This window comes from Phocoena sinus, chromosome 11 (assembly GCF_008692025.1).
Source record: "Phocoena sinus isolate mPhoSin1 chromosome 11, mPhoSin1.pri, whole genome shotgun sequence".
Taxonomy (NCBI): domain Eukaryota; kingdom Metazoa; phylum Chordata; class Mammalia; order Artiodactyla; family Phocoenidae; genus Phocoena; species Phocoena sinus.
The window spans coordinates 67,897,702-67,918,392 of record NC_045773.1 but is presented as its reverse complement, the minus strand read 5'-3'; the positions used below and the strand labels follow the sequence as shown (position 1 = coordinate 67,918,392).

Genomic DNA, 20,691 nt, shown 5'->3' with positions numbered 1-20,691 from the left:
AGTTCTGTCATTTCCGGGCCACTCTCTCCTATTGCTGACACTCCCATGAGTGAAAGCTGGACTTCAATATCATCATCTTTCTACAGAGGAGTTTTTGTCTCTCCTCTGTGATGATATTTGCGCAACTGTGTCATCATACCGTCGTTATTTAATTCTATTGTATTTATAAGCACTTCTCCAACCTGCTGACGGTTGTCACTTAGAAACCTTACTAGTGTTTTTCCTTTCTTCTGCTATACTCATCAAATCCTGCCACCTCATTCCTGCAGCTGTGCACTGTCCCACCAGCATTTGGCTACCTTATAAAGGGAAGTTAAAAAAAAATACAGTTTAATTGAGGTTTATATATACCAAAACATAAGCCTCTAGTTTCATATGCTGTATAACACCCCTGGAATATCCTTTGTCCTTTGCTCTTTGGGAGTAACTATACTCCTCTAAGAAGTAATTTCACATAAATATTATTTGCTTTGATGAACTTTAACAGTCTTTTAAGATTCTTGTATTCTTAAGTGCAGTTCTTATAATGATTACCTTTTGTTTATCCACATTGATTCATTCATTTAGCAAGCATTTGAGGATACTCATCGCATTCTCCTGGGCACTGTACTGGGTGCTTTGAAAAGGAAAATGAACAAGAAAATGTCTCTGTTTTCAGGAAGATCAGAATTCAGTAGGGGAGGCCGAAAAGCAAACACTTAACTATCATACAATGTGAGACATGCTATAATAGAAGTTATGTGAGCACTGATGAGGGAGAAATTACTGCTTCTTGGGAGAAGTCAGTCAGTACTCATGGGAGACTACATAAAGCATGTATCCTTTGAGCTGGGCTTTATAGGAAAAGTAAGGGAGTAAGGGGAGAAAGTTATTCCCAGGAGCAGAAACCACACTAGGAGGGCACAGACACCAGAAGTACATTGAGGAATGGCCCGTGAGTCAAACATAAGGCATATGATAGAAGTAGCTAGTGATGGAGCCAGAAAAATGAGTGCAGACACACTGAAGACGTGGAGCAGCAGTCCAGTAATCCAGAGCAGCATTAACCCCAAAGTAATTAATCTTTGCTCTTGAAGTATGTGTTTTTATTTATGCATGACTATAGGTGTTTATTATGATTTAGACTATCATCTAATTCCCACCCTCAGCTATACGTTAGAATCTCTGCCTCATTCTAATTAAATTAGAATCTCTAAGGGTGGCATCCATATATTTTTTAAGCTCCCCAGGTGATTCTGATGGGCAGCCAGGGTTGAGAGCCATGAATTCAGACTCCCTCAACATTTGAACAGGTAACTAGAAGACCTTGTCTCATTAAAACTGGTAAAGGGATACCCTTAAGTCAGAACCCATTCCACCCATAGGTTGGTAGGAAGCAGCAACTTCTACCTCTCTACTCAGAGCTCTTTCCCCTACAGCCTGTCTTTAAACGTGCTCAAATAACTTCCACTTACTAATGAATAAAACGGATCCTTCTCTTGACTCTACTACAGTCTCCCTCTAGCCATCATCCTGTTGTTCTTCTCTTCATAGCTAAGCCCTGTGCTTCCATTTTTATTTGTGCTCCAGCCAAGTGCAGTCAAGACTCACTCCACTGCCCTGCCCACAATTCTCCCAGGCTTCCTGGGTGTTGCATTCCTACACTTTGCACATGCTACTCTTCTCCCTTGATTTTTCTTCTACGCACATTTTTTCCTGGCATCACCCACTCATGTTTCAGTACTCAGCTATCACATCTGGGAAGCCTTCTCAAATCTTCCCAGTCTGGATTGGATGCCATTCCTTTGTGCTACTATGCTATTTTGTGTAGTATTTGTAAAATAGTATTTATTAATATATATTGTAATTATCGATCTGCATTAAAACAGTGGGCCTTTGAAGAATTAACTGATTCATATTTATTTCCATATCTAGTGCCTAACAGTATTCAGTATATAGTAGTTCCTCAGTAAAAACATTGCTAAATTAATGATGTCAAATATAGTCATTTAATATTTCTGTGTACCTACTATTCGCTAGCTACCAATTAATGAGCCCTCAGAATGTGCCTGGTCAAGTACTGACCAACCACTTAATACATGTATCATTTAACCCCCCTAAAGTTAGGTACTGTTACTTTCCCTTTTATGGATAAGGAAACCGAGGCTTTGAGAAGTTGTTTGAAAACTGAATTGCTCTTTCCGGTGTCTTTCTTAAATTGGTACTTCACACTTAATGTGAACTGAGGGACTTCTTTAATGTAGGCTGTAAATTTTCTAAAGCATAGTATATAATCATCCAATTATATTTATTTTGTAAATTGGCAGTATTACCAGTTGTCTCTGGTGTTTGACAAAGGACTTTTTTTTTTTAAGATGGGATCCTGTGTGGCTTAACTAGTAATTTTTTTTTCTTTTTGTCTAACATTTATACTTTTGCTAGCCCTTCAGTGACAATAGAGGAGCAACAATTCGTTCTGTTTGGGAATTAAGAGAGACCAAATGATTAAAATCAATAGACCGTGCCACAGCCTCCAATTCCTGATCCTCTCTCCCCACCAAAGAACCTCTGGAGCCAATAGTTTGAATGCCCTCCCTCATAAATAGAAAAATCGGCTAGTTCAACTTTCCCCCTCCTTTCATTTTTCCTCCTCCCGGCTAATGAGCAGTGAAATGGCCTAATGACTGGGACCAGAGGGAGGGGAGAGCAGAGAAGAAAACCTGAGTAATCCATACACTGAATTATCAGCTCTGTGTAATTGAGTTTTCTTTGACTTCCTTCTTTTTGGAGTTCAGCATTTTCAAGTTACTGAGGGATGCACTGTTTCTCCAGGCACTGAGATGAGCCATGTTTTCAGTTTCTGCCATGATCATTTTGATCCACCTGTGTGGGCTAGAAGGCTTGTGCTTCTGATGGGACTCCAGAAAGGAAGCTGAGAGGACTCTGAATGACACGGTTCCCTTTTCCACTGAGAGTCAAACACAGAATGGCCTTTTCCTGCCCTTGTCTGTTTGACTGTGCGTGATAGAGGCTGGAGAGCATTTGTGTGGCAGGAGCGGCCCTGGAAGATAAGGAAGGTGCTGAGCAGAATGTGAATGCGGCCCAACTTCACATGAGCCCCGGAAGGGGAAATAGCTGTTGGTGGTGAAGGGTGAACATCTATCCTGGTTTGCCTGAGACTGAGTGGCTTCCTGGGTTGTGAGACTTTCAGTACTAAAACCAACACGGTCCGGGGCCAACATAGATTGTTGGTCATCCTGTGTGCCTAACTTAACTTTCCTTAGCTTAACAAAAAGTTCACAATCAGTTGGAAATTACTTCTTATTATCTTTAAATCCTGACTCACTGAATGAAAACAAACCAAAAACTTGAGAATTTTCTTGGACTCCCTGGAGTAAGCAATAAAATTAAATGGACCCTTTTTTTTTTTTTTTTTTTTTTTTGCGGTACGCGGGCCTCTCACTGCTGTGGCCTCTCCCGTTGCGGAGCACAGGCTCCAGACACACAGGCTCAGCGGCCATGGCTCACGGGCCCAGCCGCTCTGCGGCATGTGGGATCTTCCCGGACCGGGGCACGAACCCGTGTCCCCTGCATCAGCAGGCGGACTCCCAACCACTGTGCCACCAGGGAAACCTGAATGGACCCTTTCTGAAAGCTTTCCTCTTATTCCACCTGCACCTTGCACTCCAGTTGTCTGATTTAGAATCCTTGGCCGCCCTGCTCCCCGCCACTGCGAGGTATTTCTTTGTTCTTCCTCCCCCTCTCTTTTTGCTGCTGCTGCAGTAACTCCAAGGATTAAAGAGGATGTACAGTATCTACTTTCTCTTACTTTGGCACTTGCTTCCCATGGCTCTGCTTAGATGCAGCTGGCTGGGCTGGGGCATTAGGGAAGCCTCCAGGCGACCCACAGCTGAATCCATCAGGTCCCCTGCAGCAGCTGTTATCTGAACCAACTGGGTCGTGTGACAGCAGCAGAGGAAGGCTGAAGCACGAACGTGCAGGAAGAACACCAGACAAGCCTGTCTCTGCTCCAGAGAGTCTAAATCACCCCATCTGCATGTGGAGCATGGTGATTGTTCTGGAGAGAGTGGGAAGGGGGAGGAGATGGTGTTTTTCCACAGTTATTAAGGTAAACAGAGCAACCAATGCTGTCTGTGTAGCTGTTTCAGTGTGAGGTTGAGCTGAATTATTTTATTTTAACTTAGTGGGAATTAACACCCTCCCCCTTTCTTACAGAGAGAGGGAGACTGTGGCTAACAAAATCACTCGATGATTTGAATCTTTCTGCAGAATGGTGATAATTTATGGGACTGTCTGGACGTATCCCTGTTTGGACATTTAATTAGTGAAAAACAAGTCCAAAAGATAAAATAGCTAAATAATCTGAGACAACCATATGACGATGTGGTAGAAGGAATGGGACAAGGAAGGGGATGGAGGAGCAGCAACAAGGGGAAAATGTTATTTCAAGACTAGAAAGAGGGCTTCCCTGGTGGCGCAGTGGTTGAGAGTCCGCCTGCTGATGCAGGGGACACGGGTTCATGCCCCGGTCTGGGAAGATCCCACATGCCTCGGAGCGGCTGGGCCTGTGAGCCATGGCCGCTGAGCCTGCGCGTCCGGAGCCTGTCCTCCGCAACAGGAGAGGCCACAACAGTGAGAGGCCCGCGTACAGCAAAAAAAAAAAAAAAAAAAAAGACTAGAAAGAAAAAAGAGTTGTAGCCCTTAGGCTGAAGACAGGGAAGGAGATAAAGAAGAATGGTTATTATCCCCTGTATTATTGTCCTAAGTACCAGACAAATTTAGAGGTGTCCCCTTGTGGCCACAGCAGCTTGGAAGATCCAAGGTCTCAGACTCAGTAAGTCTGGCAAAGATCCTTGATTGAACCTTTATCCTTATAGGACTAATCACAGGCATGGACGTACTTTTGTGAAAAATAGTTACGCTTTCAGGTAATGATGGCAGAATGAGCACACATTGATTCTCACATGCTTCAGAACAAGATCCTACTAAAATGACAGTAAAGGAATTTTTAAGATGTTAATCTATAAGGATAAAGAAAATGGGAAGAGGAGATTAAAAACATGCAGATGAACAATTGGTAAATGATTTAACAGGCTCAGAAAAACTGAATCCTAAGCCACGAAATCCTCGAAGACTTAGGAGTTAGGGGCACCAGGCACCTTTGAAGCTGTGATGAAGGAGATAGGTAGGAAGGGGCTAAAATGAGAAGACTGGTTAACTATGTACTTATGAAACAATTAAGAGCTCTAGCTTCTCTTCCCCACTTCATAGAACTTTGACTGCTTCTTCGCCACTCTGATAGAAAACTGGAAATGTATTCTTTTTTTCCAGATCTATTAAGATATAATTGACATATAACATTGTTTAAGCTAAACATGATGGTATATAACACGGTGATTTTTTTTAACTTTTTATTTTATATTGGAGTGTAGTTGATTAACAATGTCGTGTTAGCTTCAGGTGTACAGCTAAGTGATTTAGTTATACATATACATGTGTCTATTCTTTTTCAAATTCCTTTCCCATTTAGGTTATAACCTAATGATTTGATACACATATATTGTGAAATGATCACCACAGTAGGTTTATTTAACATTTCTGTCACCTCATAGAAGTATCTCTTTTTTTTTTTTTTTTTTTTTTTTTTGGGGTACGCAAACCTCTCACTGTTGTGGCCTCTCCCGTTGCGGAGCACAGGCTCCGGACGCACAGGCTCAGTGGCCATGGCTCACGGGCCCAGCCGCTCTGCGGCATGTGGGATCTTCCCGGACCAGGGCACGAACCCATGTCCCCTGCATCAGCAGGCGGACTCTCAACCACTGCGCCACCAGGGAAGCCCAGAAGTACCTTTTCCTAATGGCGAGAGCATTTAAGATCTACCCTCTTAGCAACTTTCAAATATATATTTCAAATATATAATACAGTTTGGTTAACTGTAGTCTCCATTGCTGTACATTAGGTCCCCAGAACTTATAACTGGAAATTTGTACCAACTGACCAACATCTCCCCATTTCACTCACTTCCCAGCCTCTGCCCACTACCATTCTACTCTGTTTTATGAGTTAGGCTTTCCACGTATAAAAGAGATCATACAGTATTTGTCTTTCTCTCTCTGACTTCGGAAATTTATTCTTTGATGAAGATAAAACAGAGGTAAAACAGAAGGTCTCTAAAGTGGGAAACCATGCATAGGTTAGAAAGGTTGTACTATAGGAAGATTAGGTGGTCTGATGCTTAGACCCTACCTTTCAGTAATACCTCCCCTGCCACACATTCGGATGAATACCCTTACCCTGTTTCACCACTCTGAAACTCTGTTAGTCAAGCCCATATTTCCCATGCAGAGGATTAGAAACATCTTTCTAGATAATTCAGTCAGTCTAAGAGGGAAGAGCTAAAGAATCTGAAAGTGAGATTTTCCTGACAGTTGACCCATTCAGGCAACTATGTTCTCAGAATTTCCTTTTGAGGAAAATGTCTAGGTTCCTTCCTGACAACCTTCTTGACAACCAGACATTTGAGGAAACTAATATGAAACATAAAGACTAAAACAAACAGGAAAAAAAAAACTATACAGGGAGATGAAAACTTAAAAAAAAAATTTTTGCTATCTTCAGAGAGGTTAAATATGGCAATCTTAGACCAAGAAGAAAAAGCCATAAAAAAGGAACACTTGAAGAATAAGAAATACAGTTGGAAACTTAAAATATTAAAGCAGAAATGGAAAACTCGGTAGAGAGCGCAGATGATAAAGTTGAGGAACTCTCCCACAGAGTGGAACAAAATCCCAAAAAAATGACAGAGGAAGTATGAAAATACAGGTAAAGATAAGGAGGTCCAATATTCAAAACGAGGAGTTTCATAAAGAGAGGTTAAAAAAATCCAAAGGAAGAAGTCAATAACAATAATTCAAGAACATTTACCAAAACTGAATTATCAATACGTGGATTTCCAGATTGCAAAGGCCTTCTGAGTGCCCAACACAGTAGAAGAAAATAGACCCATACTAAGGCATCATGAAATTTCATAATACTAGGGAAGCAGAGAAAAATCTGCATGTTTCCAGAACAGGACATGTTTTTAAAATTAAAAAAATAAAAGAGTGAAAAAGGAAGAGAGAAATCAAGTCAGGTATCATAATGATTTCTCAATAGCAAAACTAGAAACTTGACAGGCAGTAGAATAAGACCTTCAAAATTCTGAAAGAAAACTACTTCCAACCAAAAATCAAGGCTCTTTCTCTTAGGTGGGAAGAAAAACTGCAGAAAAAGAAAGTACTCCATATATTAGTTGTGAATAATATCTACATAATCATGATTTAAACACTGAGTATTGATTCAACCAAAGTTACAATACAGTCTAAATTGGGGGATAGGAAAAGTGTACATATGGAGGAGAGAGCTAAAAAATTGTCTTCCATAGTAGTAGATTGGTAGGTAAGGCCTAAAGCTGGAAAATCAAGAAGTAGCACTAAATGCATGATAATTATAGATGTGAGATAAATCCTGAAATAATCCGTTGAAACAGGTAAGAACAGTTGCCTCTGGGGAGAGAGGGAAATGGAGCATGGGGGAAGTATTTTTCATAATAACTCTTATAGGCTATTTGACTTTTTAAACTATGTATGTGTAAAAGTTTCTTTGTAAAAGAAGAAAGAAATAGTTAAGCCAGTTTTGTTTTATTTTAATGAGGATTCCAAACACCACAGCAGTAGCAGTGACTACTAGTAATACAATAGAATCTTCTTGTTTATTAAAAAATAAATCCTCTCTTACAAAGTATACATTTTAGTTTATGTGCATTTCTCTCATAAGTTTTTCTTTCCTTGAATTTCTCAGACAAGTGTAAGGATTGACATTTTCTTTCTGATCACTAACTTAGCACTAATGCTATACCAGTAAAGTCTAGGTCATGAATGGTTGAGCTCTTAAGAAGCTTTGGGGAAGGAAAACAAAAATCCTTGCCAGACTACTCCACCTCCCAACCTGCTTGCTAATCCAGTAGAAATATGGTTTGGGACAGGCTTCAAAACTTCCACAGTACATAGGACTCCTAACACAAAAGGCATGAGTATGGGGAAATGTCTTCTAAAATGATTGGGCAGACTGTTAGGTTTGAAGCTGTCTCATGTCTGCTCAGCCCCTACTATAAGCTGCAGACTCTAGGTCACCAAATAGTGCCACTCAGAACATCTTTCTATTTTCTCTTCTCTTTTGCTTGTATTAAAGTTCTAACACATTGACAGAGTTTAGGAAAAAAATCTCTTATACCAGTAGTGCTGAAATTAGTAATCCTTCATGCTGTTTGGAAGCTGGAGTGTACAGGCTTCTACAGCGAAATCAGTCATGCACTTCTGGCTTTAACAAACCCCGAAATAGAACATAGCCACACCAGTTTTGGTGCCCAAGACAAAAATACTTCTGTTTCCTATTATCATTTGCATTCCCTGTGCTGTTGGTGTGAGTGTTCTTCTCAGGTTTTCTGTAGTATTATTTTTGTTTACTTTGACTACTCTGCCTCTGGTTGGTAACTTTGTACCTAGTTATGCTGATACTTGAATTATGTGCTAAGTAAATCTCTGGATCTTTTTTTTTTCGCCCTGATCAATTCTCTAGGTAAAGGTTGAGAACTTCCCAAAGGGCAAAGGAGGGTCCCTGAAATTTTTTGTGAGCATAGAAGTCTGGGGATAGTAGGTGGCAAGTATGTAGCTTTTCTGGGTTGAACTTGTTTTCTCCAAATATATTTCAGTTCTCTTTTAGAAGCTGTTACTGCCTGGAACACAGGTTTCTTTACATAGCTCATAAGGAATACAGAGGCTTTGAGGGACGTGTGTTCTGTTGAGCTTTGAAATCTCCAGCCTGATTGTATGAGTGTGTAGGGTATGAGTTTTCCATGAAAGGAAATAATGCATTCAAGGGCTAGCACATGGGATGTGTTCAGAAGCTGGTAGCTTTTGTTTTAATTCCAGTGCTAGTTTCTCAGAGGTCCGGAATGAAGATTCGTGGTTTCCTTACTCCCTATGCTCTCTTTATTACTCTCTTGACTTGTCACTCAGTTTTCACTTCTGTTATTCCAACCGTCTTACGCAATTCCTGTCTTGTTTCTCAGTGTGTCAAATGTTTACATTCTTAGAAGGATTCTTAGATTTTTCTTCAGGGAAAGGCAAATTCTTTCTCCTTCTGTTTGCCTCTCTTCCTTCTGTATTTAATCTTCCACTCTAAAAGGAAAAAAAAGGACAGGCTCCTCCAGCCCTTAAAATTTTAAGTTATAGTAAGTGGCATATCTCTACCATAGTCTTAGGTTTTAGAAAAAAAAGAGAAACTTCCCTTACCCATCATGATCCTAAAGCAGGCTGGCTACAGGTCATAGTCACCAAATGAGTTCTTACAGATTCATAGGGAAACTAACAAATTTAATTTTCTTCTACTTTTTGTCTAGTGCACAATTCCATTAGACTCATTTGTCTACATTCGTGGGAACGCACAGCCTACTGGATAAACTGAAAAAGATAATGTAGCCATTTTAAAGATAAAACTGGCGAAATTCTCTCTCCCACTCCCAGTATCTTGGGCTAGGGGAAAAGTTAATGAAAAAATGCAAATATTGAACTTTTGGTAATTTAGTTCTATTTCTTAAAATATACTTTGTGTTGGTTTCAGATGTTTTATTGAGTAATAAAATTGGTTAACAGTATTCCCACATAGGGATTTGTTCACAATAGCACATTACAGACAGAAGAAGGGATTGGTTTATACATATTCATGATCTTTTCCTCCCCTCCTCCTCCCTCCTCTGGCTCCTCCCTTTGTCTCTCTTCTTTCTTTCTCCTTTCTTCCCTCCCTCCCTCCCTCTCTCCCTTATTCATTTTTTATTTTACATCTTTCACTTGCCATTTTGTCTTTCTATAATCCCTTGAAAATTACAATCCGAAAAAAAGCGGAGATAAAAAGAAAACGAAACCATGAAATAAATAAAATAAGACATTTCTTCCCACGAAATTCAAATCAGTTCCTCTTTCCAGACCCTAACAAACCTACCTAATCAGATTTTTGCCTATATCCTGCTAAATATGTATAATAGGTATACTGTGTCCATATTGCAGACTCATTTACGGTATATCCATATTCTCAATCAGAGCTAGTCATGCCTTCCCATTTGACTCTTCTTTTATTCCTACAGGGAGAGGTTTTATAACTGTTTATCCTTACAGTTTAGCAAGTTTGTCTGTAAAGTTCTATGCTAATAGATCACCTACCAACCAATGGCTAATTATTTGATTTTTTTAGTTGTCTGTCTCCTGACCTGAAATGTAAATTCCATGAGGAATAGATTTTATCTGTAGTGTTCAATCCCATATCCCAGCACCCAGCAGCAGTAGCTGACGCATGGTAAATACTCAGTTAATATTTGTTGGGTAAGACTGTGATCATCTGGGGGTGGGGGGGCGGGGCAGGAAAGGGATTATTTCTGTTTTAGCTATGTTTTTTGTTTGAAGGGAGGACTTTTAAGGTTCATGCTGCTAAATTTGGTGTTTTAAGGTTAGGCTACCGTTTGTGACTAGGTCAGAGGCTCTTGTGTCTTTCTCCTTACCACTACTACCAATGTGGAGCCTGAGAGTGAGAGAAATTAAGGAACTTGCCCCCAATTTTATACCTAGTGCATTGTGAAGCTCTGACTAGAACCTAGGTCACTCTTTCAGCTCAGTCCTGTCAAAAATCATACAGTTTGATGGGTTTTAGTCTTACCTTCTAAACTGCACTATAAACTTCTCCAGATGAAGGTTTATGTCCTGTCTTTCTTGTCCATTCCTCACAGTGCTTAGCAGAATTTCTTGTACCTAGTAAATGTTTATTAAATCTTGATTAATAGCACATTTACTCAGTATACCTACAAGGCTATTGAATGGTAAATGTGCAAGCAGAAAATAGAAATGAATTAAATAAATTTACAGGTTATATCATTTTCATATGATTTATATAAATAAATACTATAATTAAGTTCTTTTGTGATATTAATTTCAAATATGTTTTCATAGATTGAAGGCATATTATTATGGTAGGTTTTAGGTTCTGCATATTCAGGGGTGGGGAAAAAAAGCCTATTGTTAAAAATGCACATTTCCCTCAAATAAAAAACAACACTTAAATATTTCTCTCTAATGTTGGAATGACTTTCTCTTTTGGGTAGCACTGGGTTATGCTGTGTTAGTAATTATTTACCGATCTTATCCCTTCTGCATACTTGATTCTGTGTAGCATCAATTTTCTCTGAAAAACAAGATGACTTCTTATGTTGTTTGCCCTTCAGGTTGAATAGTGGAGTTGCTGGAACATGATTGCTCCCTCCGCAGGGGTAATGGTCAGACAGCATCAGGGCTGTTCTCTGAGACAGTAGCCTCTGCTTAGGCTAACTCTGGAAGAGTGTTTAACCTTTCAATAATTCTTCCTCTCCCAAATAAGCAAATGCTGCTGGGACCCCTTGCTGAAATCAGTAGAAGAGAATCTATAGCTCCACAGATCAGCGGGAGGGAAGGTTTTCTAAGAGTAACAAATCTGTTCTGTCGCAACATGCTTTTTCTAGAAACTTTTTGTCATTCTGGCAGTAAACTGTTTTCCACTTGCTGCCTTAGCAACAAGACCTGAAGTCACTTCGCCCTCTGGTCTGTGGTTTGATTCTAAGAGCATTAACTTGGTACCTAGAACTAAAAGAAAATATCGTACTGGGGAAACCCACATACATTTCCAGCTTTTTCGGCTAGAGAATTATTTATGTACATTCTTCATATCTCCTTGAAAGGAGAGGTCAAATAGGAAATCGTGGAAATGGTGAATTCAAATCCCACATGGTCCTAAGTCCCTAGTAAATGCTGTAGCTGAAGTTCTTGTCAGGTGACTGCCTCTGGCCACAGCAAAGAACAGTTTTTCTCTGCAGACTTCTCCATGGAGACCTCAGAGGAAGAGCCAAAATGTTAAGGATCCCTTCTTGTGCTGTTAAGGATCCCTTCTTGTGCTGTTAAGGATCCCAGTCTTAGGCCAACCCTGGTTTTCTCAAGCATCTTTGTTTAACCCAAGAATGTGAAGTTCAATTTGAGAATAAAACTTTGTTTACCAAAGAATAAAATTCTGATGGATTTTTGGCTTTAGTTGATCCCTTGAGAGCTCATTTAAAATTTTTTTGCTGAATTCAATTTTATCTTGTAGTAGAACCTGCTCAGTACGGTGTTAGATGATCTTATAACTAGAGGCAAAGGTTAAGGATCAACTGTAACCACAAGTAGGCTAAAGACTAAAGAATACCAAGACTAGAGGGTTCCAAGGGGTTTAAAGTGAGGGTGTACAAGTTGCTGTTTTTCTATATTCAGTTTGTTAAAGATGTATTGTATGTGACTTAGAAATGAAGTATGGTAGCGTCCTGACAAGAAATGATGGAAAGATAGGCTAAGAATAGGAATTTGTAGTACCTTCCCAGGACAGGCAGGGAATACAGCGAAATCTCCAAGGCAAAAATTTTCTAGTTCACAGTGTTATGATGTTTCTTTGTAAGAAGTGCTATTTTTCTTGAAACTCCAAACTTCCAGAGTTAGCACGAAAAAGAAACTCTTCTGTGGGCCTGGGTAGCTGGACCAAATATGGGCAAAAGAGTCTTCCCTTGTTTCCTTATGCAGAGCTGAGTCAGGTCAAGAACACTTAAAATAGACTTTTCTAAAGACGAGGGGCTTGAAGCAGGAAATAACATAGAGCCAGGTAATCTGCGTTCGGAATGTAGCTTCTTTCTACATATACTGTGGGGCCCTAAGGGTAAGGACTAGCCCCTGCCCGTGCTCTTGACGTCCATCCTCGGGCCTGCCTCTTCATGGATGCGGATGCACCACTTTAACAACCAGAGTTAGGAATGCTCTCCCAGACAACCAGCAGTCTTGAAGTCCAAAAGAAATGCCGCCTCCAGCGACCTACTCTTTGCATTTCTATTTAATGATACTCTATTCTGCCAAGCACTGCATTAGACACTTTAGATATTTATCTTGTTTAAATATCATATAAGGCTTGTGTACTGACATTTTATAGAGAAGGGAATTGTGGTTCAGAAAGGTTTAAAACATTTTTTTCCCCGAAGTAACACAGCTAATTAAGTGATGGGGCTGGGCTACACACCTGGTCCGGTTAGACTCTAAAGCAAGTACTTCAAAACTCTATAGTGCCTTTCAATTTCAGAGTGCTATCCTTGGAAGGTTTAGGTTTCATTTTTTTTTAAAGAAGAATCTCTTTTCACCCACAATATTATAGCTCCTAGAAACTGCTGCATTGAAACATCCTGTTCTGAACTGTGTTGAGGCCCCAGTCTTTGTCAGTGACTAGCAGACAGCTAACACAGGGAAGGGAGGAGAATTTTGGAAACAGACTGTTACGCCAGGGCTCATGTGAACAGCATTGATCCTCATCAGAAATGGCCAATCTGGGGCTTCCCTGGTGGTGCAGTGGTTAAGAATCCACCTGCCAATGCAGGGGACACGGGCTCGAGCCCTGGTCTGGGAAGATCCCACATGCCACGGAGCACCTAAGCCCGTGCGCCACAGCTACTGAGCCTGCGCTCTAGAGCCCGCGAACCACAACTACTGAAGCCCGTGCACCTAGAGCCCACGCACCGCAACAAGAGAAGCGACCGCAATGAGAAGTCTGCACACCTCAACGAAGAGTAGCCCCCGCTCACCGCAATCAGAGAAAGACCGCACTCAGCAACAACGACCCAACGCAGCCAAAAATAAATAAATAAAATAAATACATTTTTTTAAAGACACTAAATTAAAAAAAAAAAAAAGGAAATGGCCAATCTGTTGCATATCTGCCTTTCTCAGCACTGTTTAAGTTTTAATTATCTTCCAACTGTCTGAGCTGCTGTTGAAGACCTCAGAGAGAACAAAGGATAGCTGTCATATTTTTCAGCAGCGCCCCTCTCTGCACACTGATGAAGTCACTAGCTGCCACTGTCCTTATTATCAGGTTAAATCAGAGTCTGAGTGTGCATTGGAGAGATGATGTTGAAAGAAAAAAAGCTTAAGTTTTACCTCTTATTCAGAATCTTTTGTGACAGAAATGTGGCATCTGCTTCTCCTGTTTAGGTGTTGTGACCCAGAAGCAAGTTTTGTTTTGTTTTTCAAAGAAAAAAAAGGAAAGAGAGAGGACTCCCTCCCATCACCAGCCCTTGGATTTTTCAGTAGCTTGGATAGTGATAACTTCTGCCTCCAGCATGTTCCCTTGTGAGCCCCATTAAGGAAATCTGCTTATGATCAAAGATGGTACCTTGATGGTGCTGCCTCCTTCTTCCTCTAGACGTTGCTCATGGATCAGGGCATGCCTTCCCCTGAGCTGGACAGGGCCCCTGTGTTCTTAATGGAGAGCTCCAGGCTGCCCTACCCGTCACTGAAGTTGGGGGATTAGTTAAAGCCTGTTTGCTATTTCTAGATCTAGATCTTCAGTAAAGGATAGAGTCCTATGCTAAACAATTCCTTGCTGGAGAAAAGGAGCATGGCTTCTTTCTTGTGACTTTGTTACCATTTTTTAATGTGTATTTGAGTAAGGACTTTATGCCATTTTTGTAAATTAGGCTATAATTTTATGTAGACTTAGAAAGTATTGTAGAACTAGAATAATTAAACTTGTGAGCGTTCCATATAACAGGCTAATCAGGAAGTGTGATGTACAGTGGTGAATTGCTAATTTGACCTCAGGATTATGCAGCAGAGATAACATTATCTTCATTTATATAGAACTTTTTATCTGGAGGCATCTCTCAATGCTTTTGCAGTCATACATATTATCTTGTTAGTTATCACAAACACTATCATTAAGGCTGTAAAATGTATTCCAGTACAATTTTTTATTTTCAGCTTCTGTAACTGGGGGACAAGGGAGGGGAAGGTTCTATATTTTCTCCCACTCCTGATATTTGCACCAGGGTAAAATTTGGGAAATGACTGTTGTCTAAACTAGGAGAGCCTGGTTCCATATAATGTTTTGAAAAGAAAGGCGGGGGTGGGGGGGTGGGACGGACATTACTGCATCCCCTTAGGTCAGCCTGAACTATTTAACTTTAAGAACTGCCAGTGGGGAAGGGCCCTATTAGTCCCTTCCTGGCTCCTCTGCCTTGCACAGTATTAGGAGAGCTATCTCTCCTTTGAGAGATTTGACCTAGGGAACAGGAAAATGATCTGATCAAATTCCACCAAACCACATTCTCTCCATTCCCTCCACGATTGCAGACAGCAGCACTCAGACTGTCACGACTATGTGCGGTTGAAAGTGCTATGCTTGTTGAGTTCCTATGGGTATAAGGAAATGGGCAAAATTAGATTCAGGCCAAGGTGCCAGGCTTAACACACCCCTTCCGCTCCAGAAAGCCCAGAGAGATTGTTACTGCCTACAGTAAAGAACCACACAGTCCGTTCTACCCAGATCATTTAGAACTTATTTTAAATGAACCCCACCCACCCACCCAAACCCAGTAAAATCAGCACCTTCTGTGTGCCTTGAGGGCTTGAAAGAACAGATCAGGGCCAACTTCCTGCTTACCCAGAGGGCTCTGGTGAGCACCGCAGTTTGCCCTGACTCTCCACACAGGAAGAGCGGTGTCTCCCTGCAGTGGATGTGGGAACACTGAGCAGCCAGTCCAGGAGAAAGCATTACTATGGGTTATGAAGATGAGCGATCAGCTCGTGTCAAGGAGCAGGTGGCTAAATGAGGTGCACAGGGGAGTGCGGTGAGATTCAGGTTGGAAGAAACAGGAGGGAAAATAGCCCACGATACAAAACCCCCGAATATAGCCTCTTTTATGTGAACTTTTACAATTGGCATTTACATTATACAGTTAACTTGGAATAATGAGATATGTAAGGAAATTACCGAATTAGTGAACAGCGATTAACTCAGACGTAAAATGGTATCATCTAAGTGGAAGGTTGTTTTACATAGCGGATGGAAGATATTACTAAAACCTTGCCCAGTCTGTCATCACCTAATTGAAATCTGTTCGTTTAGTATGCCCCATCCTTCAGAGCACATAGTTCATAATTTGAGAGAGCGTTATCAGTTAATCTAGTTATTTTTTTTCTTATTCTTCTCTTGAATTCCAGTAAGACTGTGTGTGGCACATTACATTCCCTCTGGAATTGTGTGACACTCAGAAGAGTAAGTTTGTCTGTTCATTAACCTGTGAACTGTCAGATCCCTTTGAAGAGTGAAAGGAGCAAGTTGCTCCAAGGTTAATGCTTGTTTGTCAGAGAGGGTGAACAGGCCGAGAGGCTCGAGACTTGCCCTGTGAAGCTCTGCACTATGCAGATGCCAGATCCGTGTGGCCAGGAGGGAGGCTGCAGAGCAGGCTGGGTCACCTCTGCTGATCACTTCCTCTGGTCAGGAGAAGGCTTCCCAGCAGTCAAGTGGGGGGCTGGCGTAAGTATATTGGGTCAACTTCCTAACAAGGATTCAGGAGCAATATTAAAATACAAGAAGCTGTGAGTGGTTTTCAGTAGTTTCTGTGGATTTTTACTTTCAACAAGAAAGCAGTATTGATTTCATGCATTTCATCCAATGGATGAAAGCTTTCATTGAGTTGGAAAGCATTTGACTTTGTGCACCTGTGCACAGGCACATTCCTAACCACAAAGCGAGGATAGAAGCTGTTTGTTATTCTCCAGTGTAAATGTCTCATGGATATACAATTGTACTGGCATTCAGGGGCTGAGCTGAACAGTCCCTGGTTTGATTTTCTAGGTAAACCAAATCTAAGTTCTACTTCATTCTCTGGAAAGTGGTACCTCCTTAATTTTGCTGTAATTCTTCCAGGCTCAGTTGGAGCTAGCCCTAAGGAGCAGGTACAGGGTCTGAAGCCAATTCAGAGTCTCCTTTAGTCCATGCTCTGGTACACTGTATGTTTACATAGTGTATCTTATTCTGTTATCTTTGGATTCGTTACGATGGAAGCTCATTTTCTTCAACAGATTTTCTTTTCTTTTTACCCCCAGGTATATTCGAATAGTTGGGACTCACAACACAGTGAATAAGATTTTTCACATTGTGGCTTTTGAATGTATGTTTACAAACAAAACCTTCACTCTGGAGAAGGGGCTGTTAGGTAAGTGTTACAATTATATTTCTGTGTATACACTTAGATATTTTATCTTCAAATATTTTGTTATTCCATTAACTCATCTTAATTCACCTCTTAATCAGGTTTGACTAAGAACTCTGGTTGATTTGAATGCCTTCTGGCTGAGTGACATAGAGAGGGCTTATATTTTTAGTAGTCAAAATAATAATTCCAGTAAACGTAAAAGAATGTAAATATTGTACTAGTAGTTAAGAATTGAAAATGTTCTACTGATTCATTCAGATTTGCTATGTGGGGAATGCTTATGATAGGCAAAGCCTCTCAGACCAAAGGATGTCCTATAATGGTAGGTAGGATCAGGGAGGAAGTTGCTATATTATTGATCCAATGCTCCTACTTTCCAAGGCTATGCAGGTATTTTGGCCTCTGATTTGATATGAATGGTGTGCTCAGCTGTAAGAATATCTTCTTTTCATGGACACAGCAGTCCATATTTGCCCTACTTTGCCAAATTCACCTCAAGAAAATGCCTGCATATAAATTTAAATAAGACCAGAGTAACTAAATTATTGTAATGAAAATTAAGTTATCTTGTGGGAAATATGGCCTGGCTGATCTTTCGAAAGGGCATTTTAAATTTTGTTTAGTTGTCTATTTGGTTGTTTTCTGTTAATGTTTTGTTTTTGCTTTTGTTTTAGGTAATATTTAGTCTGGTCTGTGTAGGGTCCGTCCCAGGTCTTAACATTCCAGATACCATGAGGGGCTTTTCCTGTCTAGACCTCTTTTATCCATGCCCACAGGTTTTTGCTCATTTCCTATCAAGATCATAGTTTAACTAATTAGATCCTTGAATCTGTGCCTTTACTGCCACTTTCTTTGAAAAGGACTCTGTATGTTCAAGTGGAGGGATAAGATGCCAGTGCCTTGGTGTACCTAAAGTACTCTACCTTTACAAAGGGACTAATTTCTCCTCTCCTCTCCAAGTCCTGTTCATGCTGGGACACAGAACATATTGACTGTGTCCTAAAAACATGGTGAAAACTAGAATGGGAAATATGAGAGTAACTTGCAAATGTCTACTAATTCTTTGAATGGTCAAAAGTCTAAATTTTCGTAACGCCGTGTGTTTCCTAAATGTAATCCTTTACTTTAGGGAAATTTGGGAGAGTAATATTAGTAAAGTAGCAGGAGTAGAAATTATCCCAATGTATAGAGAACTTTCAGAGCTCAACTAAAATAAATAATTTGGTTTTAATTTTGCTATGGATGTAAATTTTAGTATTAAATATAAATGTTGATAATCTTTGTGACTTTTAAGTCATTTGAAAGTTAGTGCTGAAGCATTACCTGATATTATCAAGGCTTTTGACTCCGTGGAGGGTCATAGAATGGTGATGATGGGGTGTTTGGGGGAAGCCACTCCTTTTCATCTGCTGCCCAAGTTGTTTTATAGACTAAGCTTCACTGTGTATGTGATTGTGTAGTTAGGGGCATCCTTACTGAGAAGGATCTTATTAGAAACCAAACCACCTTCAGCCCCAGGATGTGTAGAGCATTTGGCTACTGGCTTCAGCCCAGTGCACTGCATTTTGAGCATGCCGTATAGAAGGCACCTCCCCCTTCTTACTGGAGAAGAACAGGTTTGTGGACACTGTAATTATCAGAGAAACAGCTCTATCTGGCATGAAAGGCCATTGCGGGAATGAAGCTTGGGATCGGTTGTAGTGAAGGGTGCTGTTGTTGGTCTGTATGTTTTGTCTAAACTGAGTTAGTCAGCGTTATCAGAAGCCATATAGTCTCAGACATATCAGGGGATGAAAGGAGATTGCAGAGATGCAAGAAGTGTTTCTGGCATCTGGTCAAATACTTTTCTTCAAGTCCTCTTCGATGATGCTCACAAGTTTGACCGCAAAGAGCGCTGCAGTCATTTGTCTGTCATCATCCCTCCACCAAATAGGAGCACATAGGCAGATATGTGTGTGAACCTGTCAGCAGATGGCCTGCAGCGGGATCCCCTTTGGCTTTTATTTTACTCTCTTACAGCGCGAAGTTGCCCCCATGCTGGGCAGTCAGGGACATGGTTTGAGTTGTGAAGGAGTGTAGGGAGACTTCATTGTTCTTTGTCTGACATGGCAGCTCTGCTGAGTTTACAGGGGTGTTTGAAGTAGTAATGGCCAGCTTTCCATGTTGATGATCTCAGATGCATTTTAACTGCACACAGGCCTCAGCCAGCCACTCTACAGGGACCTCCAAGAAAGGAGTGGTCCTCTAGTGAGGCCACAGTGTGTGTCAGAATCACCTGGAGTTATTTTTAAATTATAGCTGCCTCCTGCTGCCTCTTTCCTATGAAATATGCAGTCCTCCCTTGAGAACCACTGATACGAACTTCAGGTTTTCACGGGGGAAGAAAGTAAAGCTAAAATAATGTCATCATGAATAACTAGTAGGGTATCAAGCTCTACTCTTACATTTCAAGATTCAGAATTTCTTTCTTTCTTTGTTCCTTGGTCTTTGTTTCATAGTTCAGGCTACTCTCCTTAGAGTAGTACTCTCCTAATAGGCCTTAAAATTACTTTAAAAATACTTGTGTTGTTTTTTAAAATCAGATTTTAATGTTATTACTTAAAACGTATAATGATGTCAGGAAAAACATAAATAAAAATAACCACATAAGAAAAAATATATAAGAAAATAATAAATATAGATAAATTAGATATCTAATATATAAATTATATAATATAATATATATTATATAATATATAAATTATATATATAATATATATATTTATATATTTATATATATAAATTTATATATATATATAAATTTATAATATATAAATTATAAATATATATATTTATATATATATAAATATATAAATTATAAATAAATATAGATAAAAATAAATAAAGAAAATAATAAAAATAACCACATAAGAAAAAAAAAATAACCACATAAAAACCTCATAAGATTTTAGTCTTCTTTTTCCACGAAAGGGTTTCTTTCACATTTTTGTTGACAACATGTCATTCTTCATGCTGCTTCACTTGCACAGACTCCTGGGGAAGCTTTGAAACCATGTGGGTTCATACATCCATGGGAATGGGGCCCTCCTCAACCACACTGACCAGATCTGGGCGTCAGACTCTACCCACAGCACTTCTCCCACCTTATCTGCTGCTGCCACCACAGCCCTTCTCATTTGGTGGCTGCTTCTGGTTGGTGCTGGGATGTATTCTTGCCTGGGAGGGTCTTGCCTCTTTGTTAGGAGGCATTTGTAGGAAACTCTAACCTGTCTTACTGCTGATGCATAGAAGGAATGTTAGAATAGATATGACTGCTATTTAAACATTAAACCTCTCAAAAGATGTATTTGCTTTACCGTGGCACTCCACTTTGTGATATGTATGTAGCATTTGCCAAATCCCTCCACTTTTTTCATAATTGTCAAAACTTCCTTTTCATTGAATCTTGTATTTAAGTTCACTTCTTTGAATACCCTATCAGTTATTCAAGGAGAGAGAATAATACCCACCACCCAGCTTAAAGAATTATCAACTCATAGACAACCTGGTTTTATCTGTATACTACC

General features: G+C 40.1%; 1 protein-coding gene across 5 annotated transcripts in view; it reads left to right on the top strand.

Annotated features, from left to right (window-relative positions):
* BTBD9 (BTB domain containing 9) overlaps positions 1–20,691 on the top strand; it is a 416,431-nt gene that overhangs the window by 252,784 nt on the left and 142,956 nt on the right. For all 5 annotated transcript variants that reach the window (XM_032647940.1, XM_032647937.1, XM_032647941.1 and 2 more), the window contains exon 7: positions 17,016–17,125. In XM_032647940.1, the coding sequence (XP_032503831.1) occupies positions 17,016–17,125 (110 nt within the window). The remainder of the gene's footprint in view (positions 1–17,015; positions 17,126–20,691) is intronic.